This window comes from Gopherus evgoodei, chromosome 4 (genome assembly GCF_007399415.2).
Source record: "Gopherus evgoodei ecotype Sinaloan lineage chromosome 4, rGopEvg1_v1.p, whole genome shotgun sequence".
Taxonomy (NCBI): Eukaryota; Metazoa; Chordata; order Testudines; family Testudinidae; genus Gopherus; species Gopherus evgoodei.
Genome location: NC_044325.1, coordinates 144,924,894 through 144,945,629, shown reverse-complemented (window position 1 = coordinate 144,945,629; position 20,736 = coordinate 144,924,894). Strand labels below are relative to the sequence as shown.

At 46.5% G+C, this 20,736-nt stretch overlaps 1 protein-coding gene across 1 annotated transcript in view; it reads left to right on the top strand.

Moving 5' to 3' along the window:
- PLXNA2 (plexin A2) overlaps positions 1 to 20,736 on the top strand; it is a 334,324-nt gene that overhangs the window by 212,703 nt on the left and 100,885 nt on the right. Inside the window, 5 exon segments of the mRNA XM_030561685.1 lie at positions 4,662 to 4,762; positions 12,037 to 12,160; positions 12,887 to 13,040; positions 14,678 to 14,774; positions 19,312 to 19,426. Coding sequence (XP_030417545.1) covers positions 4,662 to 4,762; positions 12,037 to 12,160; positions 12,887 to 13,040; positions 14,678 to 14,774; positions 19,312 to 19,426 — 591 coding nt within the window.

The following is a 20,736-nucleotide window of genomic DNA, read 5'->3' as shown; positions in this document are numbered from 1 at the left end:
TGGTCAGTTTCATGGCTCTGAAAATCCCATTCTCTCTCCCTGCCCTTTCTTTGGGAGGCTGAAAAGAGAGCATTTATTTTAACTGCTTGCTCACAGCCGGTGTGCACACTATTGCCTTGAATTTTCACCAGGCTTCCTTGTGTGTCACAAGAAAATTCTATCAAATAGCAAATTTTTGCCTCCAAAACATACAGAAGTTCAGAATAGGCATTTTTAATCCATTAGTGGTGATGAGAACCTTATAAGTACCTGAATAACCACAATGGGTGTGGTGTCCTCTGACAGTAGGTCTGAACTTCGGAATGTTGCAGACCGCATAGGGGTGAGGGGGTATGTCTGTCTGTGTGTGCATGTGTGAGAGAAAGAGATGGGTACTCATCTATTTGTGCTATAGTAGTAGTTACTGGTCCTGTGAAATCAGGGCCCCATTGTGCTAGTAGCTGTACAGACATCTAACGAGAGAGAGCCCCTTACAGACTAGGTTGACCAGACAGACAAATGAGGAGAGAGAGAGAACATCATTATTGCCCTTTTACAGATGGGGAGCTGATGTGCAGAGAAGAAGAGACTTGAACAGACAGAACGTATGGTAGAGCCAGGAACCGAACCCAAACCTCCTGTGTCCTTCTTACACCCTCCGATTGTTTCCTTTTCCTACATCGCCCTTCTCCGTGTGTAAGTTAGTCCCTTGCACGCCCTTCGGATCCCGAACGGGTGCCTGTTGTGCACAGCTTTGCCTCTTACAAACGGCATGTACCTTCCAGCAGGGTTTACATCACCACTGAATTTGACCCAAAAGGCCTCCATAATTGCTGCACTGGCTAATTCCAGGCCGAAACGGCTCCGTTATGTTCTAGCGCAACATACATTTTATATATAATAATTTTTTTAAAACTGTTAATTAGGGCCCAGGAAACAAGAAGAAAAGCAGCCCTATTGGTTTCATGTTTAGAGAGGAACTGGGTTCTCACTATATCAACAACACTTGGCGTGAAAGTGGCCTTTGTTCAGAGAGACACTGCTTCTTTTCAGCCGCCGACTTCCCAGCTGCTGAGAGCGAGGCTGTGTTTTGACAGACAGAGCGAATGTAATGCAGACAGTTGTTTTAATTTCAGCCAGTTGCAGAAATCACTCACAAGGAGCCAGAAACCCAAGGAAAGAGGCCACACACTTGGCTTTAGTTATCTCTGCACAAGGGCTCTGTTTGGATGGCAGAGCGGAAGGGAGCCCATTGGTTAGTGTAACGGATACACCAGAGCCCAGCAGAGAGTGATTGCCATGGGAGAGGTGAACTGGAACAGGAATCAGAAATGTTCTTCTCCCACCTACTTGAGCATGTAGCGTTTTAAACATAAAAGATCCTTTTTCTGTTCACTTTCATTTCTACCACAGGGGCTCCTTTTCCCTTGAATATTTGCCTTTCAATCTTTTTTTTTCTTTGTATTACAAGCCAAAATCTAAAGCCGAGAGCTGGTGTGGGGGATGTTGTTTTTTGGGGGGTAGAGGGGGTGCAGAGAGGTAGGTGTGGTGGTGGGTTTTATTATTTATTTCAAGTTATGAAATGCCTCACTCTGACCCTCAGCACTGGCACAGACATTAAAAATTGCAGCCAAGAATACACATCCTCCATGGACATGGACTCTTTGGGCCTGATTCACCATTTTGTTACTCCAGTTATGTGCTGCTGTGACTCTAATGATATCATTGGAACTTGCACTGGTGTAACACTGAAGTTACATAGTGATGAATCTGGCACACAGAATGTGGTTCCCCCCTGCCCTGTACCTTGTGTCACTATATAGCCCTGTGCAAAATCAGCATAAAATGCTGCCAACTCAGAATTCTGTATTCAATTACACTGGCTGTTTGCACTGGTGTCCGTGACTGCACAAGGTGCAGAGCAGGTGAGAAACAGGCATATAGATTTTACCACCCAAACCCATTGCTCGGTATCTAAATAACTAACAGTACTTGAGGCATCCTGCCTACTGGGGGCAGGTACAGAGTGGGCTGGGACAGTCACCTCCAAGGAGGAGAAGGTGTGTTACAACACAGTATGGTCTCTTCCTGGGTGCATTTGTATGGTTTCCTGGCAAGGGAAGATTTGGCAGGGTTACGGTAAAAAATATCCACCTCTTCAGTGGAGGGGGACGGGGCTTCATGAGGGTGTAATTCTGCTTCCCAACTCAGTCAAAACCTTATGACTTATACAGGCCATGTGTCACTTGGTTTGCTGACCTGCTGAAATCTGTCTTGCCAGTCCCAGCTTGCAAGCAGTATCTCCAAGATTTGTTTCTGTGAGCCATATGGAAGCCAGCAGTCTACGTCCTGTCCTGGACCATCTCAGCACATGTTTACACCTCCGAACAAGTGTGCGCGTGGGGGTGGTTTTGGGACTGGCTCCTTGGACTAGAACTATGCCTTCCGGCTGCCAAAGAGAGCATTTGCTGGTGTGTTAGCAGACTGATTTCACTAACACAAACCAGCAAGAGCCTCTGATGTGCTCACCCCAGACTGCTGTGCAATCTGTCTGCACAGGCTAAGCCCTGATCACCCCCTCCACTAGGCCTCTTTGCCAGGCAAGCTTGACTGTATGTTGCTATTTATTGTAAATGATACATTTGTGTCTCTGCTGTTGATACATCATATGTAGTAATAATAATAATTATTATTATTTATTAACAAAAACATTTACACATCATCTTTCACCCCGACAGATCCCACAGCACTTCATAGACTATATACGAGATTTTTAAAAAATATATAGATGAGTCTCACTTCCTATGAATTGCCATACTGGACTTGACCAGAGGTCAGTCTAGTCCAGTATTCTGTCTTTGATAATTGTTAGCACCTCACAGAAAGGTAAAAGAACCTCACAGTAAGCAATGATGCAATTCACTGCCCTAGGGAATGTCTCCTTCTCGCCCTGTTCCTTAGCGATTAGGATGCAGGAGAGCTTATGTCCCTTCCCAATCTCTTGTTAGTTTGATTTTGAGATTGGATATTCTGGTGATCCAAATAAATGGCCAGTCTTTGTGCTGAATCCTACTAAGCTCTTGCCCTCAATGCTGTCTTGTGACAATGATTCCGCTGCTGAAACACACCTTCTTCTGGGGTGGAACGCAATAGCTATTGAACTCTACGCGGAAGCCCATACGATGGCTTTAGTACAGGAAGTGGAGAGAAATACCTCATCCCGTTGAAACTGCGGGGAGGGGATTAAAAGAGGCAAAGCATAATTTCCAGATTGGAATCTGGCGATGACACTGGAGTTAAAGCCCTCGTCTTGTAGGCAGTACTATGACAAGTGGGTCAGGACCTTGTAACATCTCACCAGTGTAAATGTACCTTTTCTGTTCAAGAAGTTTACTGTGTGAAGTTACTTGCTGATGGCCAGGTTCCTGGTGATTTTGTAAAACCCTGCCGACAGAGGCATTCCCTCTTCATTTTCTTTTCTCTCCTGTTCCCCTGCCCCTGTGAGACAGGCCAGGCAGCCCCATTGTCTGGGTTTGAAAAACTTTTACTCCTTTATCTGAAGAAGTCTTGTCAGTGATCCTGAGAAATGGAATTGTGACTGCACAGGGTTACAGCCACTTGTTTTAATATGGCTTGTCCTGCTATGTATTGAGAGTACTTTACTGAGGATCCGAGAGTAATCGTCTGTTCTTGCCCGGAGAGTCTCATGAAATCCAGATGTGCTCATAGCAAGCTCTCCCAGGCTGAAATTTAACCCCGTGTCGAGGGCCATTAAGAGGCCTATGAAACACTGAAGTCTAGGATTTATCCCCTTGGATCAGACTACTGGCCCTTCAGGGCCAGTATGGACCCATACCTGATCCTGCTAAAGGAGATGAAGACCCTTATAATACATCTCACCAATTTTCAGTGCTGTATAACTGGGAATAATTCCTTCCTAATCTCTGTAGCTACCAGCCTAGGGATAGAAGCTTGAAATTTGATCAATTTTATCCTAACCATGCATCACTGAAAACATTATTACGGGGCCCAAAATTCAATTACAGTATTTGAAGGATGAAAGCAAAGCAAAACCAAAATGGCAGTATTTACTCTTCAAATGTGCGCTGCCGTTCCCTGTCCTCTTGGGGAATTTTGTTTCCTCCTAACCTTCCTGCAAAGAACTTTTTCCGCAGCCTGTGTGAAACACAGGGTACATCTACACTGCACCTGGGAGCGTGCTTCCAACTGCAAGTGAACAGACACATGCTAGGTCTGCTCAAGCTAGCACGCTAAAAATAGCAGTATAGTCTCTGCAGCAGGTGCTTCACCTTGGGCTAGCTGTTGAGTACATACCCGTACATTTCTGTAGGAAGAAAAACGGAGTGTCACTTTCTCTAACATGTTAGAACAGGGTACTGGGTTCTGTTCTTTGCTCTGCCACTGACTTGCTGTGCAACCTTGAGCAATCTACTCAGCACCTCTGTGCTTTGGTTTCCCTGTCTGTAAAACGGGTATAATATTTCATAATATTGATTTACCCCACAAGGATTTTGTTAGTCTTTAAGTAAAGTTTGTGAATCCTTTTGCAGTTCTCAGAGAAAAGTCCCTATAAAAGGGCTAGTTGCTGCTGTTCTGTTTGTTTGTTGTGAAGACAAGGGGAGTGAAAATGCAATGAACATGTTTATTTACTTCCTTTCCAGGTGTCCAGGGTTCCTGTTGAATCCTGTGAGCAATACACAACCTGTGGGGAATGTCTGAGCTCGGGGGACCCTCACTGTGGCTGGTGCACTCTTCACCACATGTAAGTCCATCGTCAGCCATTTGATTTGAACTAATGGGTATTATTGCAAGAGAAGCCTTAAAAACCTGAACTCTTCTTGTATGTGGATATTAAAAAACAAAGACAAAAACAAATACAGTACCAGCCTTTTACAATCACTCTTTTCCTACAGGGGAATTCCTTGCGCTGCAAGGTGAATGCTACTGAATATCACTGAAGTCCTGTTAAAAATGAAAATGTACTTCCTAGATTTAGGAGATGGGGAATAAATCCAGCATGTGAAGTGAATGTCAAAGAGCATGAAACCACATGAACTGAAACTCATGGGAATGGAAGCCCCCTAGTTTCACACAGTCTTGTTATTTACCCAAATCCATAATTGTTCCAAATTGGAGGGAGTTTTTAATAGTGGGGTGGCTTATATGACCTTATTGACATCAGGAAGGTTTCACCTGTGCACCTGAGCAGAGGATTTGGCTCTTTAAGGGTGGCAAGGGGAGGCTATTTAACTACTACTTTGGAATGTCAGAAAATGGAATGCTTCAGGCAGTGGGTCAAACCCAGCAAAGCAATGAAACTGTGGGTTAGGCTGGGGCTTTGTGCTAGGTTTGAGACCAGCAGTCTAAATCATGTCAGTGGAGACAAAGGAAATAAAGATTTTTCCGGGTGCTTCAGAAAACTGGGTCTCTGAATTCGGGCGGTGTTTGTGCACTCTCTCTGCGACAATAGTGTTCACTTGCTAAAGCGGAAGGGGGACCCAGCGTGCGCACTTGAAGGGAGAAACCTGGAGCACACTGGTAGAAAGGAATCGAAAGCCCTTTGGCTCTGTACCAGCCAGCAAAGCGCTCCCATTAAATGGGTGGAAATTGGGGCGGAGGCAGAGGAACAGAGTTCAGAGACCCACACAATAACACTTGGCCACATGCCGAAGCAGCAGGTGTTCGGAGGACACGAGAAGGAGAGCAGTAAAGGCTTATATACAAAATCTGGACTGGATTAGAGACCTGTATGCACAGGGGAATCTGCACTCCCACAACCTGGGGAACCATGTGTTTAATTTCAGTTGCTGCATTCAGGGAAACTTTAAGAGAATAACCGGTAGTCACAGGGCCTGATGCTACCTTGCTGCTACTTAGATCTGTGCAGAACAAGTGTGAGACAGTACTACTCTGGTTTGGTAGCACTCAGCACTCCCTGTGCCTGGGTGTAAATGAATGCACAGCAGTGAAGAATTTAGCGCTCTTGGGTCAAATTCCTGAAATGGCCTTTGCTTGTCTATTTCCTCCTCCTTCATTGCTTCCCCCTTTTAAGACCAGACTGTCCAACCCCTCACTGACTCTGTCTATTGTTGGCGATATCACAGAACCTACAAATCTTTTAAATCAATCCTATAGAGTGGTTATAGCGTTCTGGGTGCTCCACAGTTACCAGTCAGGACCAGGATGTGTTGTGGAGGACCTTAGCAGGGGAGCTTCCCAGTCAGGTTGTTGTCTGTCTAGTTGCTGCTTGAGCTATGGCTCTTTTTGTTTATACCCTCCCACTACAAGTCTCACTTTGTCTGGTGATTAGAGCTGGAAGGTGAAAGGATCACTATGCCCTTTGCAATACTAGTTAAGTAAAAGCAGCAAAGAGTCCTGTGGCACTTTATAGACTAACAGATGTAAGGTGCCACAGGACTCTTCGTTGCTTTTACAGATCCAGACTAACACAGCTACCCCTCTGATACTAATTAATTAAGTCTCACAACCCACCAGGGAGGGGAAGATAAGGATTGTTATCTTTATTTTGCAGAGAAGAAAACTAGGGCATGAAGAGACTTCGTTTCTGCCGCACTGTGGCTATCGTGATTATGTCAATTGTAAGCCTTTTGGGGCTGTCTCTCACTGCATGTACAGCACCTCGCACAATAGGACCTTGATCTCAGTTTGAGCCTCCAGGTGCTACTGAATACAAACGATGATGATGACTTGCTCACGGTCACACAAAACATCAGTGGCAGGACAGGCAAAACCCAGGAGTTCATGCTCTCAGTCCCCCTTCCTGAACCATTACATGACTTCCCCTTGCCCAGCATAGGGACTGGTAGCTTGTAAGAAGAGAACTCAGGCCAGGGGCATGGAGTGTTACAATAAAAGGGGAGCAAAGCAGAAAGGTTGGGGGAGCCAGACCATGCATTGAGCTAGAGGGCTAAATCTGGCCAAGAGCCTGCAGTACGCAGACCACTGCAATGCCTTCTTCCCTGCTGGTATTTTCCGACCCTTCCTTGGAGATTTTCTGCCTTCCCACTGCCTGCGCAGAGCAATGATCATTTTTTAGCCCCTGTCTGAAGCTGTAAATAATTTAGTTTATCTTGCTGTTACTGAAGCCGCTGTCATATTTGTTTGGAAGCCCTCAATGCTGGCGTGTTTGTGTTTCATTTGTCATCTCTTGCCTCTAATTTTTACATTTCACTCCTGCTAGATGGGCCAGCTGCTTCTGTGTTTGTTGGGGAGGTCACAGGTCAGGATGTGCTGCTCACGCTGCATTCACAGAGGGTTGACAAAAAGACACACAAAAGAGGGAGTTTAGGGGGCTGGGGAAATTGAAACTGAGATAGAGGCAGAGAGAAAATAAAGCCCTTGTGACAGTAAAGTGGCCATGAAGGATACCTGAGCCAGTTCAGATACGGTAAGAACCAACTGAGAGCCTTGGTCCAGGATTCCAGCCGCTTTTCTCAGCTTTTTTCTGTTTTGAGTCTGCTTCTGCATTTCTGGGTCCTGGATGGTGAGAGAAATATCAAAACAGCTGCAGAAGTTCTTTGTCATAATGCTGTATTCCTGGCCCAGCCAGAAGCAGGGAAGATGCGCTGGGGATCCTATGAAACAGTTTATCCATGTGGGATTTATGGACAGTTTTGCAGACTGGGAATGCTCAGATCAGAATCCGAACTTGTGGGTGCTTAGCCAGAACTTTTGAGTGATTACCAAGGCAACTAAAGCTTTTGGATCTTGAAATCGTAACAATGCCATGAACTGGTGTGCCAGTGAAAGACAGACACCACTGACCTCTGCTGGATGGAATCAGGAGTGTGTGTCATAGGCTCTATACTACCCATTTTAGTGAGGAGGATCTCAATTGTATCCACTGTTGCCATAAAACTCCTAAGTGACGAGGAGGATCTGAGTTCTATCCCTACTGCTGTCATTGATTTCTGAGTGACTACAGCATATTATTATTAGTGTTGTTTATTATTTAAGATTACTATTGCAGTTGTGCCTAGAGGTCCCAGTCAGGGATTGGTTCCCCTTTGTTCTTGGCACTGGGCATTTGTAAACGTATAATCTAAGTGTAATGATGCCCCTGGTTAAATTGTCTGTGGGGATTAAACCCATGATCTCCGGATCTAAAAGCAGGAGCTGCTTGTGTTTGAGCTAAAGGGTCAGATATGTTAGGTCACACACAGCAGCAGAACCACAATTCTCTATATTCCATCTAGAGGACGACAAAGAGCTACATTGTGTTAGGGGAGGTGCCTTTACATACATTCACCTATACAAGCCCATAAAACCAAGGAACTAAAATCAAAGCCAAAAGGGTGAAATGAGCTGAACTAACAGCTTCTGCATCCACTTAATCCCCTACAGAGGTCTTGGGAGGCAGGTTGGGGTAGGAATGAAAGAAGCAAGGGGAAGACCTGGAATTTAATATTGCAAAAGAAGAGATTGTGCTCTGGGCAAACATACAGTGGAGGCGTACTGGGGATTAGCTGAGTCTGATTTCACATTGTAGTTCATAAGTAAGCATTGCAATGCAGGTTTTTGCCTTTACCGATTGTTCGTTACATTACAGTAGCACCCAAAACGTGTCAGGGTACATGTGTGCAGCCCACAGCAACAGGTCTCACAGCCCAGGTTGTCAGACTCAGACTCACAGGACTCATGGTGCAGTGCCAAAAACGGCTGGGTAGGTATTGTGGCTGTGAAGCCCATCCCCGTCTTTTAGGCTTCAGAGTCTGAGCTGCAGCCCAAGCCCGAATGTCTACGCAGCTATGAGGAGCGCCATAGCATGAGCCCGAGTGTGTAGACCGGGGCTCTAAGACTTGCTACTGCAGACTGCCACTTGCACTGCAGGGCTGAATAGGAAGACAACCTCTGGCCCGAAGACCTTTTAGGCTGCCAATTAATTGTGGTGTTAATTTTTCTATGGACCGATTTTCAGCACCACGGCACAGGCCACTAACATTTGACCAAAGGGTATAAATCCATTAGATGGTAGAAGTAGCAGGGTAGCGGATTTCCCACTGGAGAAGGACACAGCACACACTGTGTTGCACCTTGATTTAAGAAGCCTTCCAGGAGTCTGGGACATAACATGAGATTCCAAAAATCCCTACAAGAAATGGCCAAGGGAAAAGTAGGTTTCATTTTGCAGGATCCCTTGGTTCACCACCATCCAAAAGAATGAGCAACCTGTCTCATGTACAGTATTCCCAAGATCCAGCTTGGGGTGTGATCTTCATTCATTCGCTTTTACTTTATACTCAAGACAGAGAGGTTAATTTTACTAGTGCTACTCCAGCAATTCTGCTCTTTGGGAGGTAGGTAGAGGCCTCAAGGAGATTGAGTATCCTTGGTCCAGTGGAATTTGCAACCTGAAAGGCGCTCTCTATATGCTGCTCTCTGCATGTATGTTATTGTCTACAGACCTATTTATCTCTGTTAGGGCTGTTGCCATAAATAGTATGATAAAAAAAGAGCCATTCCAGTGAGTCAATGAGATAAAGGCTCCAGTCAAGAGCTCACTTTCAAGCTATCTTACAGATTCACTTAAACCTCAATAATTCTTTTCCTTAGCAGCATTCATATTTAGATCCATTATTATATTCCAAAAACAAGAAAGTGGGGGAGGAGGACAGCTACATCAATTGTCAGGTATGGAAAGGGAAAGTGGTAACCTCAGTGCTTTTCTTATTCAGAAGCAAAAGGCCTTTCAGCAATGAATACAGCTCCTTTTTTTTTTTTTTTTTGAGTCCCAGTTTTGCAAGGCTCTTGTCACCTCATTTAGGAGAGGTTTGTTACGGGGAGATTAAGACTCTTTGTGGAACAGTCAGTATGTCTGCTAATGTAGATGTTTGCCTAAGATTGCATCCAGCCCTGCCACAAGGAAAACAAAACAGCAACACCTGCTTTTGTGTTGAGTATTCGTTCCACTGACTCCAGTCCTAAGTGGGAGAAGAGCACCTTACTGCTTAAAGTAACAAATACATTCAAATGGGTTCTTAGAGAAGCACTCGAACAGGGGTCTCAGGCGACTGGTAATAGCATTCTGAGGTTAACAGTAAGTGAAAGTTGATATAATTTAATGACTATTCATTGACACCAATAAAATTCAACATATGTCAGCCACTACTATATAGTGGAATCTGAAAGACTCTGCTTTTCTCGTATACCATAGGATAGAAAAGCACTGTACTACTTCTCTGATACCACTATGCAGTGACAGCTGGTAATGCTTATTTTAATGGTAATTGTTCAGTGTAAAATAAGTTGGTGAGTCTCTATCTGGTTCCTAGTGGACCATTGTCCACATAACCACCGTTGGCTGTAGTTGGCCCCTTTATATTAGCTTATGTAACTGCAATTATACAGATGGTCATAAAATTATCTGGCTCTTTTAAAAATCCAGCTGCAGCCTCTGACTCACTACCCTCCTGTGTTTGTACAGTGCCTAGCACAATGGGGCACCAACCTGGATTGGTCCCTAAGCAGGGCCGTAATAAACGTGCTTTATAGCTGCAGGGAGGGTCACAGCTTGACTCCACATACTGCACGGTAGCATTTTCAGTCCTCTCTTTTGTTGAATGGCTCCTTAATTTCCAATCATGGGGCAAAGTCGTGAGGTGGAAACTGATTAGCCCTTTTTACTTCACCTCTCCTGATTCGGAGAGCAGCTCTGATTGTGAATCAGAATTTCAGTCTACACTGAGGTTCTCCTCAGTGAAATGGCCTCGGTGATGAGCACACAGCGCGGCTGGCACTCCAGCAGCAGCACTCATCATTCAGCTTGGCACACTTAATGGTTTCTTTGCAAGGCGGAAGGAGGGTGGGGAGAGTCAGAGAGATTTGAGCATGACAACTGAACTTAACTCTAGTGTCTCCAGCCTCAGGATAAGAAATTACTGCTTCCAGCTCTTCAAGACCCTTGGCTTTGTAAGAGAAGATTTATTAGCCGCGTGTTTTTCTTTTAATTAAAGTGCAGGTGCTGTCTTGTGAATGCCTTTTATTGCTTTTTATTTAAGGTAGCACGTGGATTGTGAGTTTGTTGTTGACTGAAATGAGGATCTCAGAGTGCTGATCTGAGCCAGATATACTGGACCTAGTTTTCAGAAATGCTGAGTTCCCAGAGATCCACCTGAAGTCCTTGGGAGCTGTGGGTGCACAACACTGCTAAAATCAGGCACAGGTTGGGTAGGACTGTGCACGTCTCCTAGCAGCACCCAATGGTCTTTTCATCCCAGGGCTCAGTGCTCTTCCCTAACCCAAAAATGTCTGCTAGTGCATTTCTTTTCTGATCTGCAGCTTCTGCACCTGATAAAGTTGCATTTACTCCTTTCCATGAATATAAGACTGACTGCTTAGTTATCTGAATTTTGTTTTCGTTCAGTGAATTTCCTCTTCTTCATCTTACATCTTTGGGATCCTATACCTACTCAATAGTAATATGAAAGAAGGGAAAAAAACCTGCTTGACGCCTGACATAATCCCTCTGTTGGGTAAACAGAGATTTTGGTTTACAGATTAATCTTGAGAAAGTGTTGTTACTGAATGGATTGTGGCATCTTAGTCTAGAGAATGGTGGTGATTTTAAGAGATCTGCTATTGATTAAACACATTTCTGCATTGTATTTTACTGAAAGACAACACAGCTTTTGGAAACAAAAAGCCTAACAAAACATATTCAGACAAATAATTATCTTAGGCACCTTAATCCTTGAGGGGGCCATTTAGGGATTTGGAGATTGCTCCTGCTTTGAGCAGGGGGTTGGATTAGATTATCTCCTGAGGTCCCTTCCAACCCTAATAATCTATGATGCTATACTGGCCCTGGAATCTGTGCACAGAGCTCTGTTGATGTACTTCAGTCCTGGTCATTATTATCCCCTGTTGCTGCACTTATCCAGCCAATGCTGGGCTCTGCTCCGACAGCTCTGCTGATGCACCACAGTCCTGACCAGCAGTGGCACCCCCTGCTGTTTGACAGATAGAGATAAGTTCATCAGGTGTCCCTTTGCACTGACGCTTGTGTGTGTATATCAGGTGCTCCCGGAAGGACAAGTGCGAGCGAGCAGATGAGCCGTACCGATTTGCAGCCAGCATCAACCAGTGTATGAGTGTCACCGTGCAGCCCAGCAGCATCTCTGTGTCTGAGCACAGCCTTCCGGTAGGTACAGGTGGCAGGCGGTTCTGTGCGCAGGCCCTCAATCCTGTGGGCAAGGGTAGCTCAGTTGTGACAGACAGTGCTCCAGACACACAGGCTCAGAATCATAATGACAGAGCCATTTTTTTTCTCTACGAATACTTTCCCATGAACATGGAGTTCAGGTTCATGAAGAGATTGGTAAGGGAAGGGATATTCCAATTCCTTAGGAGTCAGAGGTCACGCAGACACCCACATTCCCAAATCCGGCCCCGGTGCCCACATTTTCACTGAGCAACTGCCAGCCTCCGTTAACCATTGAAGGAAAAGTTCTCTTTTCCCTGCCATTACTTGTCCCTCTGGGAGGATCTAGCTGCCCATAGGCTCCCAGCTGTTCCTTTCTAAGCAACTGCGCACCCTCCCCACCTGCTCTGTTCCAGGTGCTGCACTGGGGCAGGCAGGTCCCAGAACATGGGCCACCCTTTTCCCAGGGACTGGCTAAAGAGGGGACTGTATGACCATCGTATATCAGTGGAGAAAAACATTGCAACACTATCCACCTTTCCTCCTCTGGTTACAGCGAAAGGATTGGCTGCGTGCCACATGTCTGGTCTTTTTCTCTGCGTAGGGTTGGTTGATGCTCCACAGAGAAGCAGCAGGTGCTGAAAATCTAAAGGGAACTCTGGGTAGTTCTGACAGCTAATGGGATCTTGGTTGTATTTTTTTTTCTCGCCTTTTCCCTTGTTCCAGCTCAGCCTGCTGGTGAGTGATGCTCCAGACCTGTCAGCTGGAATCATCTGTTTGTTTGGAAACCTCACTGAGGTGGAAGGCCAAGTTTCTGGCAGCCAGGTTGTCTGCGTTTCACCGGCCCCTAAAGATGTCCCTGCCATTCCTGTGGACCAAGGTGAGCTGATTTCATGATTGGAGTATTGCCTGGTGGCAGGGACGGCTCTAGCTATTTTGCCACCCCAAGCACGGCAGTCAGGCTGCCTACGGCGGCTTGCCTGCGGGAGGTCCCCGGTCCCGTGGATTCGGCGGCATGCCTGTGGGAGGTCTGCCGGTCTCACGGCTTCGGTGTACCCATCGCCAAATTGCCACTGAAACCGCAGGACCGGCGAACCTCTCTCAGGCAAGTGCTGAAGGCAGCCTGATTGACAGCCTTGTGGGGACTGGCTGGGCTCCCTCCATGGCTTGCCACCCCAGGCACGTGCTTGGAGTGCTGGCACCTGGAGCTGCCGCTGCCTGGTGGCCTTGTGTTTCGCCTGTGCATTCACCTTATGGGGGAGAGGAGCCAGCAAGTGCTGAGTAGGGCTAGATCTAGCTGCCAGGCAGAGCAGAGCAGACCACAGCTGGGCTGTGTGTCAATCCTGCCTGAACCCCTTTGATGCTGTGCGGGATGACAAACCATCCAGGAATGGGGCTGGAGGTGGCTGTCCAGTAACAACCCAGATCCTCAGGATATAGGCTGTGCCCAAGAAACCCCAATAACTGGTGAATCTTCAAGCCAGTTATCTTCTTGTCTCTCATCCCACCAGGGAACTCACCCTTCATGCTAGGCAGTTGTGGGAGGTGAAAGTGTGGGAGTTGCTGCACTCAGGCCTGACTCAGTTGCTGTGAGTAGGTGGATGAGGTTTCTATTTTTTGGTTTTGATCTTTGGGTTGTTTCTTCATTAATGTCACGCTGTCATATTCCCCTTCCCCTCCCCCCGCCTCTCTCTGTCTCCAGAACCAGAATGCTACTTGTTTTAAACTCATTTTCTCCTTGGCGTGCTTCCAGGTGTCATCTGTGCTTTCCTGCTGATATTTTCCTATATGTACAATGTTATGCTGAATTTGAGTGCTCATGAAAGTTAGGGGCTTGGAGAGAGCTAGGAAAGTGAAGAGCAAACTTTCCTCGCACAGCTCAGCTAGTGCAATTTATTCCTGATTATTCCAATGGTGAGCCTCTTACTTAGCTCTGTTAATGCCCTCCAGTCCTTGACTGCAGCACCCCATCCTGGGCTGCATTTCAGGATAGACTGTGAATTATCCCCAGTCCTGTTGTTAGTTTATGCTGAAGAGAAACCTCCTCTAGGGAATGTGATGAGACTGCCACATTCATTTCACTTGTGACCTAAGGTGGAGTGTGAACCCTATGTCTCTAGTGTGTTTTCCCACCTCATTAGGTGTGATTTGACTGTGGTTCATGGCACCAGTTGGCACAGCTTCCCAGGGGCTCTGGGAGAGGCTGTGTCATGCTCTTGTAGCAGCTTTCACTGGCCAGCCATGGACCAGCACGGCATGTTCCATTGAGGTCCCCAGAGGATACAGAGTGTGTGCATTATTGGCTGCTCAGAGACCCTTAGCTTTCAGAGACCCGGTGCAGCATGGTGTCCTCATGCACCAGTGGGACCAGAGGTGCTTGGATTTTCTCCACACCACACTAGAAGTGTGAGGGGGGCTCAGCGAATCGTCAAACCTGTCTTGAGAGAGAACCAGTACCTCATCCATTGCAATCGCCGTTATTTCTGGTGTAATCACCCTCCCCTCCTCTCTTTCCAGACTGGTTCAGGTTGGAGCTCCAGCTGAAATCCAAGGAGACAGGCAAGATGTTCGTCAGCACCGAGTTCAAATTCTACAACTGCAGTGCTCACCAATTGTAAGACACCCTCTCCCTCCTTTCCCACTTTCCCTCCCCACCAGCATCCCAGATCCAGGCCCCTGGTCCTTCCCCCCACCCCCCCAATGGAGCCTGCTGTCTAAGTACATAGTGAAATGGGTTTCTTTATTAACCTCTCGAGTGCCACAGCTGATGCACACCCCAGGAAGACAGGATTCCTCCCAGGACACCTAGTGTGCCATGCCAGATTACAGAACTCTGAGGTGTATTGTGCCACCAAGATGGACATCGGCCAAATGCGTGTGGGGCAGCACAGCGGATTAAAACAGAAGAGGAATAAGATTTTCAGTCATGTACTGGGGGAGGTTCTGGCTTGATGCTGGCAGTTTGACCTTTCAGGGTCATCAGCAACAGAGAGAAACCGAGAGATCCTCATCATGTGGAAACTTTTCCAAGAGCACCAAGATTTATCTGCCTTAGCAGAGAATAAGTGTGTCTGAAAGAAGCTTGACCTGCTGGTGCCCCCAAGCTGTATGATCCTGCAAGTGTGAGCTCAATTCCATCCTTACTCACAGGCAGCTGGGGGGAAGGGAGAGAAGAAAGTGCTCGGGAGTTCTCTATAAAGCAGCTCCAGATATCTATAGGAGACTCAGAAGCCTTTCCCTCCATAAACTGCTAAGACAGGGCAGGGATGTGTTCTGTTGTAGACTCTCAAAAGGAAGACAAAGGGGGATGGGGCAGCAAGAGGTGTGGGGAAAGGGACAGGGTGGTTGTGCCAGGAGAGCACAGGAGTGGTGTGAAGGGAACTAGGCTGGGGTTTGCTGTTCAGCTTGTTTTTCAGAAGTGCAGGGAGAAAATGTTTCTATTAGAGATGGCGTGTTTGCTGTGTCTCCTTTCCCTAAGATCAGGCCAGAGAAGTCCCACAAAGCTCTGAGCTCCTTTCAGCTTCACAGGAAAAGATCCTAGCAGGCGAGTGCAGGCTCTATCAGTTGCCTCAGGAAGGGCAGACTGTAGACACAGGTGCCACTTGGTTCTCAATCTGCTCTTGAGATGGCTGAGCAGTGCAGCAGCATGTTCCCCACAGCAGCCTTTCCCCCGGAAGCCCTTGAGGCAGAACACGGCTGGCTGGGGTTTGTTAAAATTTCTGAAGTGTTTATAGATATCTCAGTGGGAACAGACAAACCGAAACCTCGCACAACCAAAGTGAAACGTGTAGGACATGGGGGACTGTGACTACTGTGCCAAAGACCAGCTAATGAAAGGCAGGCCTGAACTGCTCTGCTTGGGAAGCAGCTCCTACTGCCAGGAATTGGACAGCTGGCTCCAGAATGGTAGAAGTTAGAGCTGGAAATGCTCTGTTAGCCCTGCCTTCTTTATCCTGCTGCCAGGGGCCAGGGAGTGTCCAAGCAGGGTTGTCGTCTTTTCTGTTCAGCATTGCTTTGTCCAGCCTAGCTTTCAAGTCCCAGGTAATGGGGCTTCTCCCACTCCTTTGGGAGACTCTTCCATAGTCTAATAGGCTTGGCTTTCGTGTCATTTTCCTGGCATTCAGCCTACATTTTGCCTTTAACTTCAGTTCAGGCACTACAGAGAGAGTGCTCATATGAGTCCCTCGATAGATGGGTCTCATTACTCCCAGTTATAGCCCATCGGCAAATCCACACTACATGCTCTCCCCTGTACTTTCATATCCCTATAGACAGTGATGTCCCCACTTCCTCATCCCTTAGCCAAGCATAATGGACTTTAGAGATCTTTCTCTTCCCCTCCTTGTAAATCCGTCCTTCAAGGCTCTTATGCAGTCTTGTTGCTCTTCCCTGAATTCCCACCAGTTTGGCTGGAACAAGGATGTCCCTTCAGGACATCTGGCTGGAGCTCCTGCTGCTCCTAATCTTACCTGGGAGTGGAGATTTGAACTGGATGAGGCAATAAGTCTACTCTGCCCTCATCCCTTTCTAACAGGAAATTACACCAGGGGTCAGACATGGCACAAGTGACTAATTCTTAAAGGCAAAGTGCTAAAAGTGTGTCGTCCATAAAATCTAAACTGCCTTGCGCTGCTGTCTGAGGGCACCAGGGACATGAATCAGGCATGCTGGAAGAGAGCTCACCAATTAGCCCCTGAATGAGACAGACCTAGAAATGGCTCAGTGCCCACTGCCAAACTTCGGGAGTGGAGGATAATCTGTCCCTTCTGGCTTCACAGCAGTGTGGGGAATGACTTTTCCTTCTCTGAGTTATGGACAATGCAGCATGCTGAACTCTGCTGTTTCTCACAGGTGGCATGTCCAGCTGTGTAGTACATCATTGAATGGAGGCAGTCTGTAGGGGTGGAGTGATTTTGCTAACCCTCATCAGCTGGGTTCTTGTTTTGCAAGCCTAAAAGCTGGGATGGTTTGGATCTGGGCTCCATTAATGCAAATCCCCACAAAGTTCAAGGGAGGGCTGAGGAATCTGATAAATGGTTCTGGTTTGGGGCCCATTTCTAGCAGAGAGGGACTAAACCCTTTCTCAGAGTGAGAGGTTCCCAGATGCTGTAGGGCAAGGATGCTTCCTGGTTTAGAAGCAAAGGGGACCCTTTTTTTTTTATTTTAATGGAAACTGCTTTCTGAAGGGACTTTGCTGGGGCGAGGGAGCAACTGTGTGAGAAACTCTCCTCATGAAAGAGCCAAGGCACTCACTGTGGATGAGCTTTCAAGAAGTCACTTGTCTGTGACTCCCTGTCCAACCTTTGCCCCTTCCCAGCTGAGACAGAGTAGAGCTGAGGCAGCAGCAAGAAAACCATACATTACAATGACAGGCGCCTAACCAAACTGTTGGGCTTGATCATCAAAATGACCATCCTCCTCAGTCATGCTAAGCCAAGCAGAGAGCCCCTTCTACCCTAGATCGGAAAGCTAAAGGTCAGGTCCAAAGTGGGAGGGCAGGAGTGTGGCAAACCAAAATGGAGATAGAAATGGGTCAAGTAAAGGAATAATTAAATAAGCTCACAGCACTTGATATTGCTACCCTGATTCACGTTTTCATGATTAGAATAACAATCCTTAGCTATTAAGATCACTATAGATGCTTAAGAAGGAAAATACAACTCAGATGTAAAAAGAAGCCATTAAATATGCATTTTAGTGACAGTAACTTTAGAAAGAAAATAAGAGTATTGGCTGTCTGTCCAGTGCACGAACAGGGGTGCATATCCCCCTTTCAGTTACACAGTCCATGTCTTTGGGTGAATTAAAGATCCCTGGAAACCATGCGATATGCTGACCATGGACAGTTACCGAGGGATTGTCTACACATAAAATGCTGTAGCGGCGCCTCTATAGCACGTTGATGAAGATACTGCCCGCGCTGACTGGAGGAGTTCTGTTGCGTAGGTACTCCACCTCCCCAAGAGGTGGTAGCTAGGGCAAGGGGAAAATCCTCCTGTCAACTTAGCCACTGTCTAAGGGTGGGGGAGTTTGGTTTGACTGTGTCACTCAGGGGTGCTCACATCCCTGAACAATGTAGTTATACCGACCTAATTTCCTAGAATAGACCTGCTCTAAGAAATGGCCTGTCACATAGGAGAGCTGCTTCTGAGATCAAAGGAAGCTTTATTGCAAATATCAACAATTGTTATGAGCCACACAGCTCATTGTCAGCAGATTAGGAGGTGGGAGGTAGTAAATACTCAGCCAGTTCCTGGACTGGCAGGCTCAACCCATGTCAAAAACCATGTCCTGCACCATTGGCCTCATCCGACATCAAGCACAGATACTTGCGATCTAACATGCTCCAGGTTTGAATTGGAGTGAAAAAGGCCAAATAGAAATGTTTACAGTTGATGGCTTTAAATATTTCCAATTTTTGAAAACAATTGAGCCAATTTTCTTCAAACCTGGCTTGTTTGTAGATACCATTGAGGTTTAAATTCAGTCAAGATTGCACTGTATTGTTTTTTCTTGTACCTTATGTCCTGTTGTAAAAGATGCTTCAGCTTGTATTAACAAGTCATGTAAAGACTGGCTATATTTTAGAGCATGAGGGGCAAAATCCCGGCCGCTCCCCCACTGAGCATCTTGGCACCTTTTTAATTTTTACTCACCCAGCCTCACTCTGGGTCTTTGGCGGCAAGGAAGGAAATGCCACCGAAGACCTGCGGCGCGAGTGAAGGTCCCACCACCTAGGTGCCGCCGAAGACTCGGAGCACCTCTGGGTGAATAAAAGCACCTCCTCATCAGTAAAAGGGCCGCAGTGGGTGACGCCCTTTTTTTTTTTATTCTCCCCCTGTTCCCTCCACCTGGCTATACCACTGACTGTTCCCTGCCCCAACAAACTTCCAGTCTAAATAGATGAAACTGTTGACGGATGCAGAAATAGGAGCAAATAATTGAGGTGATGTTTGGCATGCAGGTTATTGGGTCCCTGATTTTTTATTTTTTTTTTAGCAATTTTGTCTTAGTTTTCTACCAGGAACATACCTTCATATGTATAAACCTGTGTATATTCCAATGGATACTCCTGTCTGTTCCAATGTCAAGTTCATTTCCCGATAATCATCTCTGTAACACGGACCTTATTTCTTTCTCTGGCTCTACAGGTGCCTGTCTTGCGTGAACAGCGCTTTCCGCTGCCATTGGTGCAAATATCGGAACCTTTGCACTCATGATCCCACAACTTGCTCGTTTCAGGAAGGACGGATCAATGTTTCTGAGGTATTGGGACTGGGTTAGGAAATGTTTTCGCACTGGCCTTTTTGTGTTCTGAGCTGATCCAGCCATTCTGTGGAGCAGTGTGTGATATGGTTGGCGTATCTGACGTTTGTAAGAGGTTCTCCTGTTTCTCTGGCAAAGAACTGTGCTCTTGTCCCATTTTTCTCTGTTTTTGGTCTGGTCTCAGCTGGTACCCGGACATGCAGAGGCAGTAGCAAATAAGAACAGAGCAGGAAAATGTCATCTAACAATAGCGATGGGCCTAAATTGATCCCACCTCTGAGATTTGGCTAAATTCAGACTGACTAATAATTAGCACTCACTTAGTACTGTCCATCCAAGGATCTCAAACGTGGGTGAGCAGCACTAATCCCATTTTATATATGGGGCACACAGAGCTGCAGTAACTTTCTGAAAATCACAAAGCAAGTCAATTGCAGAGCTGGCAGGAGGAATCCTCATGGCCTATCGACTGGGCTGCATTTCCAGGTCTGACTGTGGCCTGTCTGGATAATGGTTTGATTTGGGATTTCTCCCTGAACAAAGAAATAGTCCCAATTCTGTGAGATCAGGACAAAGCAGCTGTTAGCTCCTTCCATTGCAGATACCACATGCACTGCCAGGTTGTTTGGCAGAACAATGACACTTCACAGCCCCTTGTGGCGTCTGCTCTGAGTTTGTAAACTCCTCTGCAAGGATCACATCTTCTTTCTATTTTGGGAGGTGCTGAGCACAGCTGTGGCTGCCTTTAGAAATAAGTCATGATGATCTCTGCCAGTCTGGCAGGCTTTTGGTCCATGCCTTTACTGCTTCTACGTCTGTGTCTTCACAGCATCTGCAGCAGGCACATGTTTATGGCTTGTTCTTCCGACAGAGGGCCACACAATGCCTTGCCTGAGGTAGTCAGTGGCCACTGGGGCTGCCAGCTTTTACTTGATTTATGGCTCCCTTGAGGCTAAAATGCTTTGAATGGGGCGAGTTTCTGAAAACGAGGATGAAATGGCTAAGGAAGTGAGAGAAAAAGAGCAGAACACTGAGCTATGAAAGTTCCCTTTATCGCTTTTTAGAAGCTCATTGAGCTGCTAACTAAATCAACAAGTAATGCGAGACTAAAGCAACCCGTGTGCCTCTCTGGTTAAAATGATGCCAAGAAACATGTAATACAAAGTAAGAAACATAAACGAGTTACACGTGTGCGTACATCAGCGGACGGGGATCAGCAACGGTGAAGAGACCAGCAAAGGTAATTGGGAACAGGTGCTGCTGCCTTTGTCAGCCATTTATGAGAGGAGGCACTTACCTCAAAGAAGTGT